Consider the following 26201-nt stretch of genomic DNA (forward strand, 5'->3'; position numbering starts at 1 on the left):
GGGAAGCTGGCGAGGAACAGGACAGACCGCCAACAGAGCGTACCTATCCTGTTCTGGCTCAGTCAGGCCAGCACTCACCTGGATGAAATCATCCTGGGCTTTACCGCAGTTATAAGTAGAAGGCATGATACCATTTGCATTAAAGCACGTGTCTTACTACAATGCAGTACTTGTGCATGAGCTGTGTCTTATAAGGGAACCTGAAATTTATCTTTGATATTGAGAGTGTTTTGATAAGCCATAAGATCTAGGTAATTCTCAATACAATTTTCAACTAAGTCGAAGAGAAGGGAAGAATTTCTTGTGACTTCACACTACTCCAGGCCCTAGCTTTGCCTCTCCCCTCCTCCACTACAGCTCCTTGCGAGAAGGAGTAAAACCTTTCAAGTGAAAGATTATGCTTCAGTTGGAAATTTTTAAAGAAGATTCTACCTAGAAATGAAGATCCAAAAGTACAGCTCCGCAACCCCAGAATAAGCATTAGCTAACAGTATTTATTAAAATCAGAAAGGGGGTTACAGCTGAGTCTCGTGTTTGAATTCTCTTTAAAAGCTACGGAACCATGTACTCCACAACACTGTGTGTGCATTCCGGGGAGTTTCTGAGAGGAGCTAGAAAACCAGCTGCTTTCCCAGAATGTCTGCGGAGGCAGTCTTGTAGTTCTTCACATTTAGTGCCCTAAAATTAGAAAATAAGTGCACATTTAATTTTATTAGCCTGGGTACCGTACCTTTACATTCGTTGAATATTTGCATTAAAAAAACTAAACCAATATATTTTATAACATTAAATTCCATAGCAATTGTCTGTGCTGCCGGTATTAAAATCAAGACCTCATAATTCCAGACATGGAATCTGCTTCTGAGCTCAGTGGAACCCAGTCCACGAGCAAAAAAAATCTCATTAACTTAAAAAAGCTTTGTACTAAAGTCAGATATACTTCGAAAATCTAAGAAAAAATATGAACTACATTTTCACCCCTAGTATCTGTGAGTTTATTAGCTTTAAAATTAGTATAGGGGGATTAAAACTGGATTACAGGTGATTAATGATCACATAAAAAGAGAATTCAATAAACTAAGTTACTACCACAGATAAACCCCTGGTTTTTCCGAGGAACAGTCAGTTGCTACTCCCCTGCTCTGAACACATTTCAGTGTATCAGAGAACCTTCCAGGCTTATTAGAAGATAGCACAGAAAACTTCCACCCTGCCCCACAAAATGTCCCATCTGGTTGAAGGCGGGTATGATAGAGAAAATTCCAGTTTCATTTTCTGTTCTATTGGATGAAGTTGGCAGAGAGCTGACAGGTGGCTTTGCAAAGAATAAGGCCAAAGGATACAGAACATGAGTGCCCTGTCTCCAATTTCAGACCCAACACTCTGCCCCCTGGCCCACAATCAGTTCTAAACTCCACAGCTTAAATAACAAATTTACCCCACTAAGCAGAGTAGCCGAGTCACCTGGCTGCATGAGGAAAAGTTGCTTAGAGAAACGGCTAGGCTTTTAGAATATTTTAATTTTGTTAAGGGTCATTAAGATTCCACACAATTGCTGAGAAACAGTTAATATAAATACAGATATCCACGTAGTCTCAAGTGACTTGTAATATAGTGCCTTCCATAAGGCAAGGCAGGTATATGGAATGTCACTGGATTTCCTTATTTTTAAGATTCATTTTTATTTTATGTGTGTGTTTTCCTGCATGTATGTCTATGAAGCACATGGTAGCTGCAGAATCCAAAAACAGGGTGTCAGAGTCCCTGGAAAGGGAGTTAAAGGTGTTTTTGGAGTTGCTGTGTGGGTTCTGAGATTCAAATCCAGGTTCTCTAGACCAGCCACTGAGCCATCTCTCCAGCCCTTGAGCTCATATCTGCCACTTTAAAAACTATGGGCATGGAACTGGAGATGACTCAATGGTTTTGCTGAGGAGCCAGCTTCTCTTCCCAGCACCCACATGGCAGCTCAGAACCATCTGTAACTCCAGATCCAAAGGATCAGATTCCCTCTTTTGGCCTATTCGGGGACCAGGTACACACATGGTACACTCAGACACATAAAATAAAAATAAATAAACTAACTGAAGTACTTGTTAAAGCATCTAAAAGGCAGAAATAATTTTCTTGTTTATGGACTAAATATGAGATAAGCCTACCTTCTGACATTCAGCGCCATTATACTTTCGATGGGTCTGCTTTTCGGTCCATTTGGGGGATGGAAAACCTTCTCCCCTTTCCCAGGAATCGCCTTTCCTAATTTAACCACATAAGGGTCAGCTGAGTGTGCTGGGTAAGGTTCAAATGTCCCTGCCTTCATGCCACCAGGCTATAAATAAAAACAAGATAATTCAATATGTTTGTAGAACACATCTACAAAATTACATTGTCAGGAAGCTCATATATTATTTTCTAGTTGGTAGACTTGGTTTTATATTTAAAGTTATCTAGTCTGTTCAAATACCAACAAACGGTCTCTCTACTACCAATTTTGTAGGGTCCAAACATTACAATTCTAATAGTTTTCTATAAAACAGAAATGTTTGAGGGGCTGGAGAGATGGCTCAGTGGTTAAGAACATTGCCTGATCTTCCAAAGGTCCTGAGTTCAATTCCCAGCCACCACATGGTGGCTCACAACCTTCTGTAATGAGGTCTGGTGCCCTCTTCTGGCCTGCGGGGATACATGCAGGCAGAACACTGAACACATCATAAAGAAATAAATCTTTATAAAAATATATCAGAAATGTTTGTAGAAGATAATATTCTACACTGTTACCAAGCATTGATATTTTATTGCAATTTTAATCAAGCTATCAACTAGTGATTTAGTAAGCCTATTAATGAAGGGATGAGACAAATGTAAGATATATTTCTCTATGGAAGGGCACAGGGAGCTTACCACTAACATGAGAATGCTGAATTTCAGACAACGATGCCAAGAAGATCCCCTCCCTCAAAAGAGGAATAGCAGAGACACAGACAGTGAAAGGAAATATAATCTACTCTAGAAAAGCCTTAGAGTCTTGTACAAGAAGTCAATCCAATGATTTTTCTACCTACATGTGAGATACACCAGAAATTACTTGGACTTTTTAAACTGATTTGATGGGATGTTTATCTTTACGTTATTCACTCAGTAAGAGGATTCTGTGTGGTGACATATGACTGCTATCTCAACCGAGGGCAAAAGATCTCAATTTTAAGGCCTGCCTGGGCTTCTTATAGCTAGAACTTGTGAGTGAAATGAGGAGGAGGAAGAGGAGAGGGGAGAGAAGAAGAGAGGAGAGGGGAGGGAAGGGGAGGGGAGGGGAGAGGAGAGGAGAAGGGAGGGGAGGGGAGGGGAGAGGAGAGGAGAGGAGAGGAGAGGAGAGGAGAGGAGAGGAGAGGAGAGGAGAGGAGAGGAGAGGAGAGAGGAGAGGAGAGGAGAGGAGGAGGAGGAGCAAAGAAGACAGAACTAAGAAGAATACAGCTCAATGGCAAAGCATGCGCCTACCAAGTGTGAAGTCCTGTGTTTGGGCCACAGCAATGTAATGAATGAAGTGAAGAAATGAAGAAAGCAAGCAAACCAATCCATTTGAAGCTGCGAAACAATCGCATACCAGTTAAGAATTAGGGATAATAAAAAGGGTTATTTATTTGAGGGGAAAAACTTACAGATCACCATCCCAAACAACAACCCTCTTGTTGCAAAAACGAAACAGAGAGTCTAGCCGCTGGACTAGTACGTTTGCTCAAGGTGTTTTATCACAGCCATGGAAACCCTAACGAAGACAGATATTCTTGTGATTTTCCAAGTCATCCGCATTTGGAACACATACATTATTTTGAAAAGCTATAAGGAATCCTCAGGCAAGTAAAAATAAATTTAAAACAAACACAAAATGAATAAAAGTTAAAATGTATACGGTAATAAAATTACCCAATGAAGCTTTGAAGAATAGAAATCTGTACTTATATACAATTTCAAAAATATAAAATAATTTATAACTTTTTATTATTAAGTTTTGAAACCTGAATAAAATAAATGATTTTTAAGAAAATGTAAATTATTCAAGTTGACCAAAAAGTGAGAGAATTGCAAAAGGCAGGAGGACGCTGAAAGAAACGAGAAAGCTAAGGAAGAGCCCCCTGCTGCAGGTGAGGCCCGATTCCCCCTGGGAATTTCTCCAAGGCTTTGTGAGGAACGAAAATTTCCAGGGCTACTTAAATTGTCCTAAAGGAAGGAACCCTCCACACTTACTTGACTTTGCTGGAATCTACATTCTATATGAAACAGAATGAGGAATTCAAAAGTAATTCTAAGTTATGGGTGCAAAGGGTAGGAAAGTAGTTCCTTCATGGTCCTTGTTAAAGGTGTGCAGGGTGGATCCCAGGCCTGTTCCACAGGTCTCGTGGAGAAGAGGAAGAGGAGGAGGAGAGGAGAAATAAAGAAACTTGGGGGAGTTGGAGAGATGGGTTGGCCATACAGAGTGCTCTTATGCAATACCCAGGTTTGTGTCTCGGTACCCATGTCCAGTGACTCACAACTGCCTGTAACTTCAGCTCTCGGGGATCCAGCTCCCTCTTTTGGCCTCCTTAGGCATGCACATCCAAATGCATACACACACACACACACACACACACACACCACAACACATACACACAGAAAGACACACCCATCAATTAGAAAACAAGAGTAAAAATTCTTAATAAAATACTAACAAGCAAAATGTATACTCAAAGACCAACACAGCATTAGCAAGTGAGAATAATTCTAAGAAACGTATTATGGTTGTTAGTCACCTTTTATAACAAGGAAAAAGAGAAAATAAGATGATCTAATAAATAGTTCTGCCACTTGATAATAAAATAATAAAAAGCATCACATATTCCTGAATTGTCCCTATTTGGGGCACTTACAAAAATAATCTAGAATTATCCTATTAAAGTGAAGATTAAGGTAAGGATTGTCACTAGTATTCCTGATTTAAGTAACTAAGCATGGTCATGTTATAGGATAAATACTGTAAAGTAGTAAAGTTACAGATAACATGTACCTAAAAACCTAAAGGAATTAACAAAACACCTATTAGGACATAGGAGCACTTAATGAAGTATTTGTTTTTAAACTGAATGTTTTTATAGAGACAACTAACACAAAGGGGAACTGTTGGCATGCTTAAAGTAACTAGGAGCAAATATAAATCATGTAGGCCTGGGTAATATAGACCAGAAAGCTGCACAAGAGGCAAGGAGGCCCCTTAAAAGCAGTTCGTTTCTAGATCAGAAGATCCAAGTTGTAAATGTGGTGATATTGGAAAAATACTAAACATTGAATTTTCCAATAAAGTATCACAGGGGGTTCGTAAGCATGTAGGTGTAGAGGTGTGTGTGTGTGTGTGTGTGTGTGTGTGTGTGTGTGTGTGTGTGTGTGTGTTATGCTTGTGTGTGGTGATGCTTGCATTTGCATGTGCAGATGTGTGCACACGTACATGGAGAGAGCCGAGACATCAGGTGTCTTTCTCTACAATTACCTGTCTTATTACCTTGAAACAGGTTCACTCACTAAACTGGAGGTTCACTGTTTCTCCTAGGCTAGCTGCCTGGCCAGCAAGCTCTGAGAATCTGCCTGTCTCCACTCCCCAGGGCTGGCATCATAGCATAGTTTTGCATGAGTGCTAGGGATTCGAACTTAGGTCCTCACACTTTCAGAGAAGTGCTCTTACCCACTGAGCCATCTTCCCAGCCCTCTGTCAGAGGGTTTTGTCTGGGGGCTTTAAAATAAGTCTGACGTTCTACAGAGAGATATTAATATTTGCGATGCAGGACAAAAAGGAAAGTGAGGCAGAAGAAATAAACACAGAGACCTGTCAGCTGGAATAGAATTCAAAAATACATTCTCAGAATTGAGAATTCGACATTGTAAAGATATCCCTTTGAGGCTAGGGAGGTGGCTCAAGTGTTAAGAACACTGGCTGCTCTTGCAGAGGACGTGGGGTCTGTTCCCAGGGCCCACAGTGGGTGACTCACAACTGTCTGTAACGCTAGTTCCAGGGTATCCCATACCCTCTTCTGGCCTCCAAGAGCACATGGTGCGATGCATACACAGATGCATCTAGAAAGTTGTTTCAATGCAAAGGACAAACATAGATATGTTCTGAGCATGCAGAAGCATCTTCGCAATCTGATCAGCACGTGCATCCTAGTGAAGTCTACAGGGAGAGAACAGGAACGACTACAAACAGGGAGGCCAAGGTTTCTTTCACTAGGGTTCGTCACAGCCAAGGCACTTTTGTTTCTGTTCCTACCACTCAGAAGCTTCTGAAGCCACAGGGCACTTAATTTCCATCATTATTCCAAAACTTACATGATGGTTTTCAAAATTTCACTGGGAATTAAATCCTATTTAAAAACAAACAGCAATTGTTTCGCTGTAACACCTTTCTCATCTCAGCCATGCATTGTAGCTCTATTTTTCGTGAGTGTGGTGTGTGTGTCTGTGTGTGTGTACATACCGTATGCATACATGCAGATATGTGTACTGGTATGCTTGTTAGTGTCTGGGCATGATTTCACAGGCCACCTTACTTTTTGAGACAAGGCTCTCGCTAGACCGGGAACTGACTTCCAGCTACACTGACCAGCCAGAAAGCCCCCTGTGATCAAAGTGTCTCTGCCCTCTGCCCTATATCCATCCCTAAAGCTGATGAGCATGCATCCAGACTCAGCTTTCCCTGGATGCCGGGGATGCAGCTTCAGGTCCTCATTTTGAACAGCAAGCACTTTACCCATAGAGACATCTCTGCAGCCTGCTATGTGGCTTTATATGACTTGTAAAACGTCATACAAAGAAAGGCTGATTATTTACATGAGCACTACAATAATTTAACAGCGAAAGACAGACTCTTTCCCACCTACTCCCTTCATGTCCCTCCCTTATTCCCTCTGGTCTTTCTATGTAGCCCAGGGTGGCCTTGAACTCAAAATCCTCGTGCTTCAGCTAAGTGTCAGGACAGGGATTGAGAGAATAGGCTCCCATACCCTGCTGGACATGTTATTTCTTTATACTGCTCAATTATTTCTCAGTCCAAACGTTTTACCTTTTTACCAGGAGAGGAGGGCTTAAAAGGCTTCAAGATGGTATCCTTCTTTTCTTCCCTTCTGAATGGAGGTAAAGGATTCTCCAGAAAATAGGGGTTACTATCAAAATATTCCTTAGGGTGAAGATTCAACTTGAAAGGAGTCCCTTTGAGTAGCTGATGGTGTTCTTCATTATCTTTCTGTAAATTAAAGAGTTTGAAAGTACACGATGTAAGTTATACATGTTAGACACAATTCAAGGCTAAAATCACCCTTTAAATTAATTATACATGTTAAAAAGACATGCCTAATTATGAATAAACACAACTCTCATTTTGAACAGAATTATTTAGATACAGCAATCTATCACCTGAACCAATCCTTACTACAAACCTGGACAGCAGGAAGGAAAAGGATTGGTCTCCAAGTCAAATCCCAGCTCCTTTTTGCTTTTTAGTATTTTTTTTCAGGAGTTAAAGAAAGCTGCTGACCTTTGGTGTCATGTCTTCAAGTATAAATAAGAATACCATTTCCCTTTGACATTGCTAAAGATCAAATGAGATTATGTAGAGAAAGTATTTGGCACATGGTCAGCCCTTAGTAAATATCAGTTTTAGTCCTAAGCACACACACACACACACACACACACACACACACACACAAAACTAGTGCTTCTACTGAAACATTTTTATATCATAGTATTTTTAGCTGCCTAATACTCAAGCAAAACCAAGGTTATCTTTTTTCAGTTTTATATTGCAATTTTTTCCATGTGGAAGATCTAAGTTTAAAAATTGCCAGCTCTAGATATAATAGCAAACAAACAAGTTGTGAAATAAGATTTAGAAGGATAAAATATCGATTTTTTTTTCACTTTACACACATGGAATTTGATATTTCATCCTTTAACAAACGGAATGGAAACAATTTAAATGAGATTGAAGTGCTCAAGAGAAGGCATGTATTCCCCAGTAGGCTGTATTGGCTAGTTCTGTGCCAACTTGACACAAGCTAGGGCCATTTGGAAAGAGGGACTCTCAGTTGAGAAAATGCCTCCATAGCCTTGTCCAGTAGCATAAAAACAGACACACTGATCAATGGAATTGAACTGAAGATCTAGACAAAAGTCTACACATCTTTACACACCTGATTTTTGACAAAGAAGCCACAAGTACACAGTGAAGAAAAGACAGCATCTTCAACAAATGTTCTTAGCTAAATGGGATGGCTGAATGTAGAAGAATACAAATATATCCATATTTATCACCCTGTACACAATTCAATTCCAAGTGGATCATGAACCTCAAAATAAAACCAGATACACTGAATCTGATAAAAGAGAAAGTGGGGAATAGTCTTGAGTTGCTTGGCACAGAAAGGAACTTTCTGAATAGAACATCGACAGCACAGCCACTAAGAGCAACAACTAATAAACAAGACCTCACGAAGCTGAAACGTACAGAAATGGGCATGATGTTTCAGGCAAAGCTGCAGTCTACAGAGTATGAAAAGACCTTTACCAATTATATATATATATATATATATATATATATATATATATATATGGATTAGTATTTAAAACATATAAAGAACTACAAAATCTGAACATCAAGAAGACAAGTAAGTCAGTTGAAAAATAGGTAATAGCGTTAAGCATAAACACAAATAACTAAAGAACTTACAGAAATATTCACTACCTTTCATCATCAGGGAAAACAAATTAAAACTGCTTTGAGATTTTTCATCTTACACTAGTCAGAATGGCCAAGATCAACTAAACCAAACAGCTCATGCTGATGAGGATGTGGGGGAAGGGGCACATTCATCCATTGCTGGAGGAGTGTAAACTTGTACAGCCATTATGGAAATTAGCATGGAAGGTCTTCAGGAAGCCGGGAATTGATCTACCTCAAGACCCAGCAATTCCTGTGCATATATTCAAAGGACTTTTCACCCTATTGTAAGGACACTTGCTCAACCATGATCATTGCTGCTCTATTCATATTATTCAGAAATTGGGAACTCTCTAGAAGTCCATCAACTAATAAATGAATAACAAAAGTGTGGTACATTTACACAATGGAATATTGTTCATCTGTTAAGCAATATGAACTTCTCAGGTAAATGGATGGAACTAGAAGAAGATAAAAATCATCCTGAGTGATGTAACCCAAACGCCAAATAGACAAGTATATGTGTTCTCTTCCAAGTGGATGTTAGGTTTTAAGCCTTCCATGTGAGCACTACAATATAAATGACCTCAGAGGTTAGGTACCTAATAGGGAACGAGCAGGGAGAAGAACTCCTAAGGAAGGGGAAATAGAATATATTATTATGGAGAGATAAAGGGGAGACTAGGAGAATTAACTAGGGAGGAGATGGAAGTAAGGGGTAAAGGAGGGAAAAGGGGAAGAGAGAACTAACAGTAAAGGCCATTTGGATGACCATATAGAAACCTACTACTATAGAAGCTTCCTAAAACACATACATACATGAGAGGAAGCTAAGTGGAATCAACAAATAACAGGGGAAACAGAGCCCCAACTAGACATCTTATGCTACCAAAACCTCCAGCGACAGAAATGAGCATCTTATTGAGATATTGGCCAAAGGAGCCCCATGTAAAGCTCCTAACGGTACAGATTATTGGCAAAGCTACATGTGTTACTCTTCATGACATGAGGACAAGGCCCTATTGCTGAAGACAAGATTTACAAATGTCATTAAAACCTGAGAAGTTCAGCTGGTTCCTAACTACAAGCTTCACCTAACTAATATTCGTGGTACAGGAAGGTACTCTGCATCCTATGGAAGGAAAAAAGATTATCATTAAAATCTCCCAGCTACAAACCCTGTGACCTATAACAGTGATCTCCCTCAAAAAATATATGGGTGCATTAGTGGCACAAATATTTTGGGTGTAACCAACAACTTTCTGATTGGATTTAAGGCCATTCAAAGAGATGGAATCCATTCTTTACACTGCTAAAGTGGCCAAGAATCTATATAGGACATCTGTCTAGGGGAAAACCCAATACTATTATTCTGCTAAATTAATATAGCAATAAAATGACTCAGTGATATAGTGCCCTCCCCATAGATGGGGCTTGTCCAGCCCTCATCAGAGAAGCGTATTATAATTCTTGTAGTGTATTATAATTAAACAGATATCCACAACTTGAAAGTGTATAAAGAGAGAGACTTTAGAGTACTTAGTCCTAAAGGGGATGTCTTCATCAAAGCCCTCCCCCCAAGACTCAAGGAATCTATGCAAAAGAGGAGACAGAAAGATTGAGAGCCATAGGTGATGGATGACTCCAAGGAAACAGAGTCTTCCAGACCCAACAGGACTGACGTACATATGAGCTCAAAGGCTGGCAGTATGCACAAGTCCTACACAGGTTCAATCACGCTGGATGGGTTCCAGCAAGGAGAGGGGAAGTGGACATGGCCTCCCTAGAATCTAGAAACTAGCTGCCTTTGATACCTGCTGGCAAAGATAAAACCAGTCTTCTCCAATGAAGCGTCACTGGCTATGTCAACCATACTTCAAGGCGGGCCCCATTCCCAGGTGTTGCCAACCATCACAAAATGAACTCAATGGAATGTTTGTAGTTATTGTGCTTTGTTTAGGTAATTGATCTTTAGATTGTTTGATTTCCATTTTCATGGGTTTGTGAGTTTTGGGTTTGGGTTTTTTTTTGTTTTTGTGGTTTTGTTTTATTTTGTTTTGTTTGTGTGCATACATGTGTTTCTTGATTTGTTTGTTTGTTTGTTTGTTTGTTTTAAAGCAATGGTTCTCAACCTTCCTAATGCTGCAACCCTTTAATACAGTTTCCATATTATGGTGAGCCCCATCCAGAAAATTATTTCATCGCCACTTCATCACTGTAATTTTTCTACTGTTATGAATGGTAATGTAAACATCTGATATGCAGGGTATCTGATACACGACCCTAAAGGGGTTGTGACCCACAGGTTGATAGCCACTGTTTTAAAGAGTGAGAACATAAAGTTGGGTACATAGGAAGGGAGAGATGATGTTGGAGGAACTGAGAGAGGGGGAAACATGATCAAAATATATTATATGAAAAACACATTTTTTAAATTAAAAACAAAAGACTGGTCAGTAGGCAACTGATTGATATGGGATCTCATGAGTGGTGTCACTCTTGAGCTGGTGGTCATTCCTGAGTACTATAAGAAAGCAGCTAAGCAAGCCAGTAAGCAGTATCATTTTTGCTTCCGTTCCCACATCCAGGTTCCTGCCCCACTTGAGTTCCTGCCCTGATATCCCTCAGTGATGGTGTGTGACCTGAGAATTACAAGTTTAAATAAGATCTTCCTCCCCAAATGCCTCTGCCACAGTGTTTTATCATAGCTACAAAAACCCTAAGACAGAAGTGCATGCTGCCTCTCAGAGTCCTTACTCTTCTTGGTGTCTCCTCCTGCTTTATGTATCTCCATTTCCCTGTAGAACTTTGTGAGTTCTTAACCACCTGCCCTCCTCTTTCCACATGGAGCAGTGGTATTGACCTTTCAACTATTATACGTACCCTTTGAACAGTGCTCTTTAAAATTCAGTTCTCATGGGAATCAATTGATAACCCATTCAGATTATAAATCACCAAGACCTTCCCTCAAAGGCCTCTGATTACACTGAGCCACTCTGTGCTTTCTTTTTATCAGAAATGTTAACAGTCACCCTATGTAATCCTAATGCCTGCTATTATAATGGAATTTTTTTAAATGCATTGGATGTTTTGCCTACGTACACATCTGTTAACCACTTGCATGCCTATTGTCAACAGAGGCCAGAAGAGGACATGGGAATCCCCTGGAACCAGAGTTACAGGTGGTTGTAAACTGCTATGTGAATTCTGGGAATCAAACCTGGGTCTTCTGGGAGAGAAGCCAGTGCAGTTAATCACTGAGTCCTCTCTCCAGTCCCACATGGCAATGTTTTAAGGATCCTGTTTACTAGACTGTGGTCATGCTTTATCAGAACACCATATTTGATTTTTGATTTACTAACTGCTGACCTAGAATATTGCGGACCAACACACAGATATCAAAATGGACAGAACAAAATAAAATTTTATTGTGAGTTAATTTTCAAAGTTGAACAGATAAAGGTTGAAAGGTTCAAAACAGGCGACTTTACCTTGTAATTCAGTTTGGCAGCATCATATAAGTCGGCAGAGTGTGAAAGCTGCTTGCCTATGGTAATATTGGCATAGCTAGAGAAGGAGCACATAATGGTGAATGCAGGGCTTGGGTGATTTTATAAACAAAAAGCAATATATGGTACCAAGAGTATCTTACCCATATCCAGTTCCTTTTTTTCCTGGGTTGGTGTATAAATTCTTCCCAGGAGGCTGATACTTGTCCCTGGGTTTTATCTGTGCACTGAAGAATGGGATTGGCCCACCAATTGTTCCATAATAGCTTCCTAATCCACTTCTTCAATGTCATTTGGGGTTTTAAAGGGGGAGATATTAAATCGTCAAATTTCATTTATATATTTCGCCACAAATTATAAGCACATTTTAAAGCATTGAAAAAAGCAGAAATCCTGGCTAAATAGGCTGACTGCACTGGGTATGTGTTTCCTCCTGTGGAGTGGTCCTTAAATCCAATCAGAAATCAATCGGTTATCCCTGTAAGTCATGCCACTGTTGAACCCATGGCCATATCTTGCCACAGTGATCATTATTGTAGTTCATTGCTGGATAAGACTGCCCATGACTTTTTGCCCACAACAGGTTACATAGCACTCTTTGATACGGAGAGCTGGTCATCAGAAAGGAAGATTCCTGGTCAGTACCAACTTCATTTCTCCATGTTCTCTGATTCATGCATATTTATAAAAAGAGTCTAGTTAGAGTAACCCTACATTAGGAATAATGTTCGCCCCAGAAGCCATAGGTTGTCAAATAAAAAGTCCTGTGTCGGGTATGGGGTACCACCCTTCCGCTTTTGAGTCAGGGCTGTCCCAGAGTCCCGCAGACAACACAGGCTCTTGCCACTGCTCTTGGCTATCCACCAGAACTTGGTGGTTTAGACCCTATTGCTGAACATACATGAATCATAAAACATGGAGAAATTAAGTTGGTACTGGCCAGAAAGCTTCCTTCCTGGTGACCAGCTCTCAGTACCAAAAGGTGCTATGTAGCCTGCTGTGGGCAAAAAGCCATTAGCAGTTTTGTCTAGCTATGAATTACAAGAAAGACCGCTGTGGCAAGACGTCCCCATAGGTACCAGAGTGGCATGACTATTATAGGGGTAAGCGACTGGTTTCTGGCGTATTTAAGGCCAACTCCTCAAGAGGAAATATGGCTGGCAGAGTAAATCTAGCCAAGAATCCATGGCAGGGACCTCACAGCTCATGGGGGTGAGTTTGTGACTCATTTCTTCAAAATACACATAGGATCGACCTGCTCTCTAAATTTCTTTCTCTATACCTATAGATCGGTGCAGCTCAGACATCCAGCAGAGAAATGTCTTTCTGAGTGGACCGTGGTTAACTCAGAAACTCACAGCTGGTCCAAATGTAGAAAATAAGCAGCCGCAGAGCGCTTAGGCACAAATAGGACACGCGCAGGACCCGACCGCCTCACTGCAAGGCTCAGCAACCACCTCAGGACAAAGGACGGAAAGACTGGCAGGGAGGACCTGAGCCAAACAGCGTTTCTGGACAGGACAGAACCACTGCCCTCCTGAACTCAGAGCATCTGAGGCTGCGTGTACACGACAGCCATGAGATCAAGCCAATCAACGCTGAGCACGGAAGGGGAAAGAGCTCAGAGCTTCCACCCGTGAGAATCTATGGACAGTTGGCTTCCGGGAAAGGAGAACTGGTTTTCTTTAAGGTGTGGTCCCTAGCGAGTACACCAAGCTCCAGGAGATGTCCCCACACCAGGGAGTATGTGGGAAGCACAAACTGAACTCCTCGGGAAAGAGGACACAAGGTTGAGGGGGGTAGAGAAATGGAAGATGGGGTGGGGGAAGGACAAACATATTACGTGAATTTCTCAAAGAATTAATAAAATATCACATTTATAAAAGATTACCTGTTAGATGGAAGTCTGAACTATAGAAATGGAGTCTCACTAATTTTGAGTATATAATGAAATTAGTTTTGATCAGTCCTCAACTACATGACTTCTAAATTAAGAAAAATCAAACTTATAAAGTGTGAGTGAAAAATCATATTTTAAATCTTAGTTATATAATGTAATATAGCATATAGTCTTGTGATTTAATGGGAAGGGAAGGGAAAAGAACTTTCACTTTGACAGCTGCTATAATCCATATAATATATCAGTGATAAATTATTTTTTGTCTAAAAAGCATTTCTTTTCATTCCACAGTAGTATTTATAATTTTTATAAGCAGAAAAAATATGCAAGAGCATAAATATGGTGCCCCAAGGCATTTTCCATCATCGTTTTTGCAAAATTTTTGCAAAAATGTATCTTCATTATCTAATTGGCTTTTATTAAATAAACTAATAAAGAACAGATAATACAAAGATTAATGTAGAGAGAGCTATTTAAAGTTGCATGTCAACCTGTATCACACAAATCAACTGTCTCTACTAAAGACAATCATAGTTCAAAATTAAGTCCCACAGAAGAGCATCCACTTTAAAGAGAGAAGCGGGAAGCTGGGCGGTGGTGGCGCATGCCTTTAATCCCAGCACTTGGGAGGCAGAGGCAGGCGGATCTCTGTGAGTTTGAGACCAGCCTGGTCTACAAGAGCTAGTTCCAGGACAGGCTCCAAAACCACAGAGAAACCCTGTCTTGAAAAACCAAAAGAGAGAGAGAGAGAGAGAGAGAGAGAGAGAGAGAGAGAGAGAGAGACAGAGAGAGACAGAGAGAGAGAGACAGAGAGAGAGAGAGACAGAGAGAGAGACAGAGAGAGAGAGACAGAGAGAGAGAGACAGAGAGAGAGAGACAGAGAGAGAGAGACAGAGAGAGAGAGAGAGAGAGAGAGAGATACAAGAGCTAGTTCCAGGACAGGCTCCAAAACCACAGAGAAACCCTGTCTTGAAAAACCAAAAGAGAGAGAGAGAGAGACAGAGACAGAGACAGAGACAGAGAGAGACAGAGACAGAGAGAGAGAGAGACAGAGACAGAGAGAGAGAGAGACAGAGAGAGAGAGACAGAGAGAGAGAGACAGAGAGAGAGAGAGACAGAGAGAGAGAGACAGAGAGAGAGAGAGACAGAGAGAGAGAGAGAGAGAGAGAGAGAGAGAGAGAGAGAGAGAGAAGGTATTTTCCCGCCACACTTACGGTTTTTTCTCTCCACTACTAGGGATGAAGGCTTTGCTGAGGTTTTTGTTGGCTTCTGCCATCATATGCCGCCTCCTCACTTGGTTCAGGTTCACATAGCCTTCCCCTTCAAAGACCCTTGCGAACTGGGGCTCGAAGTACCCAGCCTTTGATCCCCCGGGTAGCATCTGTCTGTTTTTGCTTGCAGCCTCATTAAAGGGGCCTTCAGAAATAAAGAGCGTTAAAATCTCGACTTCAATACTAATCAAAGGGCATTAAAATGAAAGCAGAAAAATTCTCAAGATGATGAGCCAATTAAGAGTTTCAGCTGTGGGGCACCCAGTGAAACATCATTGTGGTGAGTGAGTGCTGCGGCACCCGGGAACAGCCCGCCTACACTTCCTGGTCATCCTACAGGGGCTATACTGCCCGGTACCTCCTCTCTCTTCCTATCCCATCCAGCTTACATCCAGATCCCCCCACCCCCTGTCTCCCTCCCTCCCTCCCTTCTTTGGCGGCATAGCACCTCCCAGATCAGCCTGCTTGGGTGCTGGGACCGAACCCTAAGCGGAGGGCAAAAGGGAGGGTGGTAGCTCCTTTGTCTCCATAGCCTGCCTTGCAGCAAGCAGGGTGGGCCCTTTGTTTGCGAGCTAACCAAGCAGCAAGGAGATCCGATCTGGACACCAGGAGAAACATCACTGGGGAGTGACATCACTGGGAAGGTACATCAGTGGGCAAGAAGACCTGATCCTGTAAAAGAAGATCCATAGGAGAGTATTGGGAGGAAGAGATGGGGAGACGCCAATGCAAGAATTCACCCAACAATCTGAAAAACAACACGAAACCACCAGAAGCCAACGACCTCACAACAGGAGGACATGAACACTTTAATCAAGAAGAAATAGAAAAAACTGACTTCATGAAAGTGATTGACACCCTTAAACAGCATATAAAAAATGCCCTTATAGAAATGGATGAGAAGCATAACAGAAAGTTCGAGGAATTGAGTAAATCAGTGAATGATACCCTAGGAAACCAAGGAAAAACAATCAAGCAGATAATGGAAACAGTTTATGACTTGAAAACTGAAATGGAGGCAAAGAAGAAAACTCAAACAGAGGGCCGGCTGGACATGGAAAATCTAGGTAAATGAATAGAGACTACAGAAACAAGCATAACCAGCAGAATACAAGAGATAGAAGAAAGAATCTCAGATTCTGAGGATAACATAGAGAAAATAAACGCACTTATCAAAGAAAACAGCAAGTCCAGCAAACTCTCATCACAAAACATTCAGGAAATTTGGGACACAATAAAAAGACCAAACCTAAGAATAATTGGAGTAGAAGAAGGAGAAGAAGTGCAGCTCAATGGTCCAGAAAATATACTTAATAAAATTATAGAAGAAAACTTTCCCAACCTGAAGAAGGATGTACCTATGAAGGTTCAAGAAGCATACAGAACACCAAATAGGCTGGATCAAAAAAAAAAAACATCCCCTCGCCATATAATAATCAAAACACAAAATATACAGAATAAAGAAAGAATATTAAGAGCCACAAAGGAAAAAGGCCAAGTTATTTATAAAGGTAAACCTATCAGACTTACACCTGACTTCTCTATGGAAACCATGAAAGCCAGAAGGTCCTGGATAGATGTACTTCAGAAACTAAGAGACCATGGATGCAAGCCCAGACTACTATATCCAACCAAGTTTTCGTTCACTATAAATGGAGAAAACAAAATTTTCCAGGATAAAAACAAATTTAAACAATACGTAGCCACAAATCCAGCCTTACAGAAAATAATAGAAGGAAAATCACTAACCAAGGAGTCCAACAATGACCACAATAACTCAGACATCTAGAGACCCTTCACCAGCGCAACTCAAAGAAGGGAAACACACAAACCCTACTACTAAAAAAGTGACCGGAGTTAACAACCACTGGTTATTAATATCACTTAATGTCAATGGGCTCAACTCACCTATAAAAAGGCACAGGCTAAGAGATTGGATACGAAAACAGGATCCAACATTCTGCTGTCTACAAGAAACACACCTCAACCACAAAGACAGGCACCTACTCAGAATAAAGGGCTGGGAAAAGGCTTATCAAGCAAATGGACCTAAGAAACAAGCAGGTGTGGCCATACTAATTTCTAACAAAGTTGACTTCAAACTTAAATCAATCAGAAGAGATGGAGAGGGACATTTTATACGCATAACAGGAACAATTCATCAGGAAGAAGTCTCAATCCTGAATATCTATGCCCCTAATATAAAAGCACCCACGTACGTAAAAGAAACATTGCTAAAATTCAAGGCAGCCATCAAACCGCACACACTAATAGTAGGAGATTTCAACACTCCTCTCTCACCAATGGACAGGTCAATCAGACAGAAACCTAACAGAGAAATTAGAGAATTAATGGAGGTAATGAAGCAAATGGACTTAACAGACATCTATAGATTATTCCACCAAGAGGAAAGAATATACCTTCTTCTCTGCAGCTCATGGTACCTTCTCGAAAATTGACCACATACTCGGTAACAAAGCTAACTTACACAGTTACAAAAAAATATTACTAACCACCTGTGTCTTATCAGACCACCATGGATTCAAGTTAGAATTCAACAACAATGCTACCCCCAGAAAGCCTACAAACTCATGGAAACTGAACAGTCAACTACTGAACCATACCTGGATTAAGGAAGAAATAAAGAAAGAAATTAAAGTCTTCCTTGAATTCAATGAAAATAAAGAAACAACATACTCGAACTTATGGGACACTATGAAAGCAGTCCTAAGAGGAAAGTTCATAGCACTAAGTGCCCACTTAAAGAAAACAGAGAAAGCACATATTGGAGACTTAACAGCCCACCTGAAAGCTCTAGAAAAAAAAAGAAACAGACTCACCTAGGAGGAGTAGAAGACTGGAAATAATCAAACTGAGGGCTGAAATCAACAAAATAGAAACACAGAAAACAATCTAAAGAATCAATGAATCAAAAAGCTGGTTCCTGGAGAAAATCAACAAGATTGACAAACCCCTATCCAAACTAGTCAAACGGCAGAGAGAAAATTTGCAAATTAATAAGATCAGAAATGAAAAGGGGGACATAACCACAAACACAGAGGAAATTCAGAGAGTCATTAGATCTTACTACAAAAGCCTGTATGCCACAAAACTGGAAAATGTAAAAGAAATGGACACTTTTTTAGATAAATACCATTTACCAAAATTAAACCAGGACCAGGTGAACAATCTAAACAGACCTGTCAGTCGCGAAGAATTAGAAGCTGTTATCAAAAACCTCCCTACCAAAAAAAGCCCAGGGCCAGATGGTTTCAATGCGGAATTCTACCAAAACTTCCAAGAAGACCTAATACCTATACACCTCATTGTATTCCACAATATAGAAACAGAAGGGTCATTACCAAATTCCTTTTATGAAGCTACAGTTACTCTGATACCAAAATCACACAAAGACTCAACCAGGAAAGAGAATTACAGGCCAATCTCACTCATGAATATCGACGCAAAAATCCTCAACAAAATACTGGCAAACCGAATCCAAGAACACATCCGAAAAATTATCCATTATGATCAAGTAGGCTTCATTCCTGAGATGCAGGGCTGGTTCAACATACGAAAATCTATCAATGTAATCCAGCATATAAATAAACTGAAAGAAAAAAACCATATGATCATTTCATTAGATGCTGAAAAAGCATTTGACAAAATTCAACATCCATTTATGTTAAAAGTCTTGGAGAGATTAGGGATACAAGGGTCATACCTAAATATAATAAAAGCTATATACAGCAAGCCGACAGCTAACATCCAATTAAACGGAGAGAAACTCAAAGCCATCCCGCTTAACTCAGGAACACGACAAGGCTGTCCACTCTCTCCATACCTCTTCAATATAGTGCTTGAAGTTCTAGAAATAGTAATAAGACAACATAATGGGATCAAGGGGATTCGAATTGGAAAGGAAGAAGTTAAACTTTCGTTATTCGCAGATGATATGATAGTGTACATAAGCGACACCCAAAACTCCACCAAAGAACTTTTACAGCTGATAAACAGCTTTAGTAATGTGGCAGGATACAAGATCAACTCCAAAAAATCAGTCGCCCTCTTATACACAAAGGATATGGAAGCAGAGAGGGAAATCAGAGAAGCTTCTCCATTCACGATAGCCACAAACAGCATAAAATATCTTGGGGTAAATCTAACCAAGGAAGTGAAAGATCTATTTGACAAGAACTTTAAGGCATTGAAGAAAGAAATTGAAGAGGATACCAAAAAATGGATGGACATCCCTTGCTCTTGGATTGGGAGGATCAACATAGTAAAAATGGCAATTCTACCAAAGGCAATTTATAGATTCAATGCAATCCCCATCAAGATCCCATCAAAATTCTTCACAGATCTGGAGAGGACAATAATCAACTTTATATGGAAAAACAAAAAAAACCAGAATAGCCAAAACAATCCTATACAATAAAGGATCTTCTGGAGGCATAACCATCCCTGACTTCAAACTCTATTACAGAGCTACAGTAATGAAAACAGGGTGGTACTGGCATAAAAACAGAGAAGTTGACCAATGGAATCGTATAGAAGACCCGGATTTTATCCCACAAACCTATGAACACCTCATTTTCGATAAAGGAGCTAAAAGTATACAATGGAAGAAAGAAAGCATCTTCAACAAATGGTGCTGGCACAACTGGATGTCAACCTGTAGAAGAATGAAAATAGACCCATATCTATCACCGTGCACAAAACTCAAGTCCAAATGGATTAAAGACCACAATATCAGCCCGAAAACACTGAACCTGATAGAAGAGAAAGTGGGAAATACCCTACAACAGATGGGCACAGGTGATCGCTTCTTAGGTATAACCCCAGAAGCACAGACATTAAGGGCAACATTGAATAAATGGGACCTACTTAAACTGAGAAGCTTCTGTAAAGCAAAGGACACTGTCACTAAGACACAAAGGCAACCTACTGGCTGGGAGAAGATCTTCACCAACCCCGCAACAGACAAAGGTCTGATCTCCAAAATATATAGAGAACTCAAGAAACTAGACTTTAAAATGCTAATTAACCCAATTAAAAAATGGGGCACTGAACTGAACAGAGAATTCTCAACAGAAGAAGTTCAAATGGCCAAAAGACACTTAAGGTCGTGCTCAACTTCCTTAGCAATCAGGGAAATGCAAATCAAAACAACTTTGAGATATCATCTTACACCTGTCAGAATGGCTAAAGTCAAAAACACCAAGGATAGTCTTTGCTGGAGAGGCTGTGGAGGAAGGGGTACACTCACCCATTGCTGGTGGGAATGCAATCTTGTGCAACCACTGTGGAAGTCAGTGTTTCGGTTTCTCAGGAAATTCGGGATCAACCTACCCCTGGACCCAGCAATACCACTCTTGGGAATATAACCAAGAGATGCTCTATCATATGACAAAAGCATTTGTTCAACTATGTTCATAGCAGTATTATTCGTAATAGCCAGAACCTGGAAACAACCTAGATGCCCTTCAATGGAAGAATGGATGAAGAAAGTATGGAATATATACACACTAGAGTACTACGCAGCGGTAAAATACAATGACTTCTCGAATTTTGCATGCAAATGGATGGAAATAGAAAACACTATCCTGAGTGAGGTATCCCAGACCCAAAAAGATGAGCATGGGATGTACTCACTCATAATTGGTTTCTAGTCATAAATAGGGGTCACGGAGTCTACAATAGGTGAACCTAAAGAAGCTAAGTAAGAAGGTGAACCCAAGGAAAAACATATAGTTATCCTCTTGGCTAAGGAAAGTAGACAAAATTGCCGGGGAGAAAATTGGGATCTTGGGGGTGGGGTGGGATGGGGGTAAGGGGAGATGGGGAGAGAAAAGGTAGAAGGGAAGGAGGGGGGGACTTGGGGAAACAGGAGGATCGGGATAAAGGAAGGTTGGATAGGGGAGCATGGAACCACAATTCTTAGTTAAGGGAGCCACTTTAGGGTGGGCAAGAGACTTGACCCTAGAGGGGCTCCCAGGTGCCCAAGCTGAGGTCCCCAGTTAGTTCCTTGGGCAGCTGAGGATAGGGAACCTGAAATGACCCTATCCTAGAGCAATACTGACGAATATCTTGCATATCATCATAGAACCTTCATCTGGTGATGGATGGAGATAGAGACAGAGACCCACACTGGAGCACTGGACTGAGCTCCCAAGGTCCCAATGAGGAGCAGAAGGAGGGAGAACATGAGCAAAGAAGTCGGGACCACGAGGGGTGCACCCACCCACTGAGACAGTGGAGCTGATCTACTGGGAGCGCACCAAGGCCAGCTGGACTGTTACCGAAAAAGCATGGGATAAAACTGGACTCTCTGAACATGGTGAACAATGAGGGCTGATGAGACGCCAAGGACAATGGCACGGGGTTTTGATCCTACTTAATGTGCTGGCTTGGTGGGAGCCTAGCCAGTTTGGATGTTCACCTTCCTAGATATGGACGGAGGGGGGAGGACCTAGGACTTACCACAGGGCAGGGAACCCTGACTGCTCTTTGGACTGGAGAGGGAGGGGGAGAGGAGTGGGGGGTGGGGGAGAAGGGTGGGAGGAGGGGGAGAAGAGAGGGAGGAGGGGGAGAAGAGTGGGAGGAAGGGGAGGGAAATGGGAGGCTGGGAGGAGGTGGAAATTTGTTTTTTTGTTGTTGTTGTTGTTTTATTCTCCTTTTATCAATAAAAATATGCAATAAAGTCAAAAGGAATTTGAAAAAAAGAGTTTCAGCTGTAAAACACTAAAAATCGGCATGAAAAGCGACATTGACTGTAACATCTAAGAGGTTTTCATGAAAACGTCTGAACATTTGGGTGGAAGTGGGTTTTCTGTTTGTTTTTTAACTTGTTTTTTTGTTTGTTTTGTTTTGTTTTTGTTTGTTTTTTGAGACAGGGTTTCTCTGTGTAGCCCTAGTGTTCCCGGAACTCATTTTGTGGACCAGACTGGCCTCCAACTCAGAGATCTGCCTGATTCTGTTCCTGGAGTGCGGTGTGGGAGGGGGAGATTAAAGGTGTGCCCTGTGGAGATGAAGACCTTAAAACAGTGGTTCTCAACCTTCCTAGTGCTGTGACCCTTTAATGCAGTTCCCCATGTTGTGGGGACTCCCAACCAGACGATTATTTTCATTGCTACTTCATAACTGTAATTTCGCTACCATTATGAATCATAATGTAAATATTTTGGGAGACAGAGGTTTGCCAAAGGCGTGGTGACCCACAGGCTGAGAACCTGCTCCCTGCCTTAAAAGCTCATCTACCCAGTGGTTCCATGAACAGTAGGAACAGTGCTTATGTGTAATATCAGGAAGGGGACATTCCACAGTCACAGTGAAGCAACCCCGTTCTAGGTGTATCTTAAGATGCTGAAGCGCCTATGTTCACAAGAGCCCAGAATGTTCACTTTCATTTTTAATGAACGTAAGAAACAGCCCAAGCTCTATCTAAATGATCGGTCTTCAAGTGTCATGTTTGCACAACAAAACAATGCAGTCTAGGAATGTGTTTAAAGGCGACTTTTTGTGAATATGTAGATTTTCACAATTTAAATCCCGAAAGCCTTAACTTCCAAACTGCAAAGAATTTTCTAAGGTGTACATAATCCTAAATGTGAATTTGCTTACTCATTTTGGTAACTTAAATTTTTGTTTTGTTTTGTTTTGTTTTTTGTTTGTTAGAAACAGGGTCTCACTATGTATCTTTGGCTGGCCTAGGATTCTCAGTGTAGACCAGACTGGCCTTGAACTCACAGTGACCCACCTGTCTCTTGTTAGCTTACATTTTTGAAAAGGTTACACTGTACATATAACCTCAAACCCTACCATATAAACATCTTAATGAGTCTTTCTTGCTGTGGTTGGTTGCCTATTTTCATTTCACAGATAATGGTACTAATTTTGTCATCCAGAAAATATCTAGATATTCTCATGAATATTGTGTACCACTTTTTTTTATCATCAGTGCTTAGCATAATACATATACTACTCTTATACTTTGACTTTCTAGTTAATCATTTACCTTGGACATGTTTCTATATAGTTAACTTTTCATTAAACAAAATCTGAGACTTTGAAAGTATATATTTATATTTTTTCTTGAGGTGGGATATCCTGTAGCCCAGGCTGGCCTTAAACTCCCTATCACTCTGCCTCCACCTCCCAACTTCTAGGATTACTGTAATAGACCACCACAACCAGCTAACTTGCATCTTTTGGTTATGACTTTTCTTTAAAAAGAAATCTTACAGCTGTCCAGTCAGTATTTTATTTTTCAGGCAAGTAAGTCATGGATTCAAATGTTTCTGTAGAATAGTGTTCCATCTAAGACAAAAAGCTAAATGGGTAAGACAGGAGAGTTGGGTCAGCGGTTAAGATCACTTGCTGCTCTTGCAGAGGTCCTGGGTTCACTTCCCAAGAATATCAGTTTCCAGAGAATCAGCTATCTCCTTCAGACTTTCATGGGCACCAGGCACACATGTGGTGTACCTACATACATGCGGCCAAATACTCATCCACATGAGATCAACCAATAAAAATTTAAAAAGCTAAAAGAACAATATTCTAGAAGGAACTTACCGTGGAAAGAAATAAAATTACCCATGAAGAACAAATGAAGGTGGGGCTAGAGAGGCGGCTCCGTGGTTAAGGACTTGTTTCCCAGCACCCACGTGACAGCTAGTAATCATCTGTAACTCCAGTTCCAGGAGATCCAGCGCCCTCTTCTGGTCTCCCCCGGCACATGCATGAATGTGGTACACAGACACACGTGTGGGCAATAAACCCACACACATAAAACTATAACTACTTCTAAAAAATTTTCAAAGAATAAGTGGAGGTAAAGGAGCCCAACTCATAAAATTAAATCATTCTAAACTCTGCTACAATGGCAAAGTCATCAGTGTCACAATGTCAATGCTAGAACTCGATACTCTAAAATATATACCATTAAAAGATAATATAATATTGTCAGGCATGGTGGCACACACCTTATCCCAGAACTCTGGAGGCAGAGACAGGTGAATCTTGGGGCATTCAAGGCCATCCTGATCTATATAGCTAGTTATAGGACAGCCAGAGAATCAATATCTCTCTCTCTCTCTCTCTTTCTCTCTCTCTCTCTCTCTCTCTCTCTCTCTCTCTCTCTCTCTCTCTCTCTCCATATATGTGTGTGTGTATTATATGTGTGTGTGTATTCCCTTGAAATAAAATCAAAATTTTTGAATTTTTGTGTTGGAGATGCACGCTATTTAACTATTAAAACTACGAAAGATACTCACGATTAAATGGTGACACGTATTTATCTCCCACGGTAATGTACTCCATCTCACTGAAGAGGCCAATCCTCTCCATATCGGTTTTCCCTGCTTCCCCAGGCATGATTGCGTCTTGGGGTAGTGACTTCAGAAGGGTCCTTAGATCTTCTTTTGCAACAAAATCCTACTTTACATTAAAAACTACAGAAAATTGTTTTTCTTAGTCGAAAAAAAAAGATTACTAAATTTCAAACCTAATTCTTTTCAGTTTTCAGACCGGTCAGTTTGTTCATTGCTTCTCTCTCTCTCTCCCTCTCCCTCCCTCCCTCTCTCTCTCTCTCTCTCTCTCTCTCTCTCTCTCTCTCTCTCTCTCTCTCTCTCTCTCTCACACACACACACACACACACACACACACCCAACCACCACTCCCATCAGATCGACTTGTGCACAGCCTTCCCAAGTATGGCCATCTAACGGTGTAGGCAACCTTTGTTTCCCCCATGAACTGATGGCTCCACAGTTGGGTACCTTGGTATGAGGATGGATCCTCTTCACCACCCTCTTGAGGCAAAGATTTTCACTAAGCTGCCCACCCTGGAAGGGAACTGCAGGAATCAAGGGCCCTCTGGCCTAGCCTCCAGAAAATGCCTAGGACAAAGCCCTAACACCACCCTCCACTCCTTTAGTTACCAGTGTAGCCCCAGAGCCCGCACAGCCAGGGAGGAGGGCTCTCGTTTCCCACTCTTTCCCGACCTTAAATTAACTCCTAAGTAAACTTACAAAGCATTCATTCACATATGCCTTGCAAACCTCTCCTCCTGCAGGTAGAAGCAGGAAAACATATTTAAAAGGCATAAAGCTTGGCTTATATAATAAAGTAGACAAGAAAATCGTGGAATTCCACACAAGCAGAATATAGCAAGTTCCCTTCTAAACGTTTGGATAAGAAGGTTCTTCTGTTATCATAGCCCTGCCCTCTGCAACCTTGCAATTTACTCAATAAATACTTTTCAGTGTCAAGGTGTGTTGGAAATATTTCTTAGACGAGCCTGGGCTGGGATGAGGCCCCCGACTATAATAGATGGATGGGGAGGGTAGGCTAAAAGGGAGAATATAAATTGAACTGAGCTATTTCAACTCAGGGAAAGGAGGCTTGAACTAGGCAGGTATCAAAGGAACACCCCACGTCTGCGAGGCCAAGTCACCTATCCAAAGGGCACCTAATACCCCAACCAGGATCGGACGGCCCCAGCTCCAGTAGAGGTCGGGTCCACTGCAGAGCTCGGAGAGCTCGGGGACCGCGCGCCCTCGCTCGCGCCCACAGCACAGCTGCCGAGAGGCGCGCGCAGCACAGTTCTGCCAGCCGCCGCTGGCGCTTGTTGGGCAGCGTTGCCGAGGGAACGGGAGAAACCATTTTCAACAGGCTACGGATGGCCTCCGGAACACTCGAATCCGCACAGAACATCTGAGAAGATAAATGAACGTCCGTAAGACATGGAAATCTCGGCCAGAAAAAAAAATTATCGAAAACTAAACCTT

At 41.2% G+C, this 26201-nt stretch overlaps 1 protein-coding gene across 1 annotated transcript; it reads right to left on the reverse strand.

Annotated features, from left to right (window-relative positions):
• Nucleotides 1–475: 475 nt before the first annotated feature.
• Nucleotides 476–26178, reverse strand: Cfap96 (cilia and flagella associated protein 96). Its single transcript, XM_075986703.1, has 8 exons — nucleotides 25191–26178; nucleotides 24687–24863; nucleotides 15355–15556; nucleotides 12384–12521; nucleotides 12223–12298; nucleotides 7079–7258; nucleotides 2157–2326; nucleotides 476–678 (listed from the first exon to the last, which is right to left on the reverse strand). Exons 2-8 carry the CDS (start codon nucleotides 24784–24786, stop codon nucleotides 612–614), a joined length of 933 nt encoding a protein of 310 aa, XP_075842818.1. The 5' UTR covers nucleotides 24787–24863; nucleotides 25191–26178; the 3' UTR covers nucleotides 476–611.
• Nucleotides 26179–26201: the final 23 nt, after the last annotated feature.

The sequence above is a fragment of the Microtus pennsylvanicus genome, chromosome 9 (genome assembly GCF_037038515.1).
Source record: "Microtus pennsylvanicus isolate mMicPen1 chromosome 9, mMicPen1.hap1, whole genome shotgun sequence".
Classification (NCBI taxonomy): Eukaryota; Metazoa; Chordata; class Mammalia; order Rodentia; family Cricetidae; genus Microtus; species Microtus pennsylvanicus.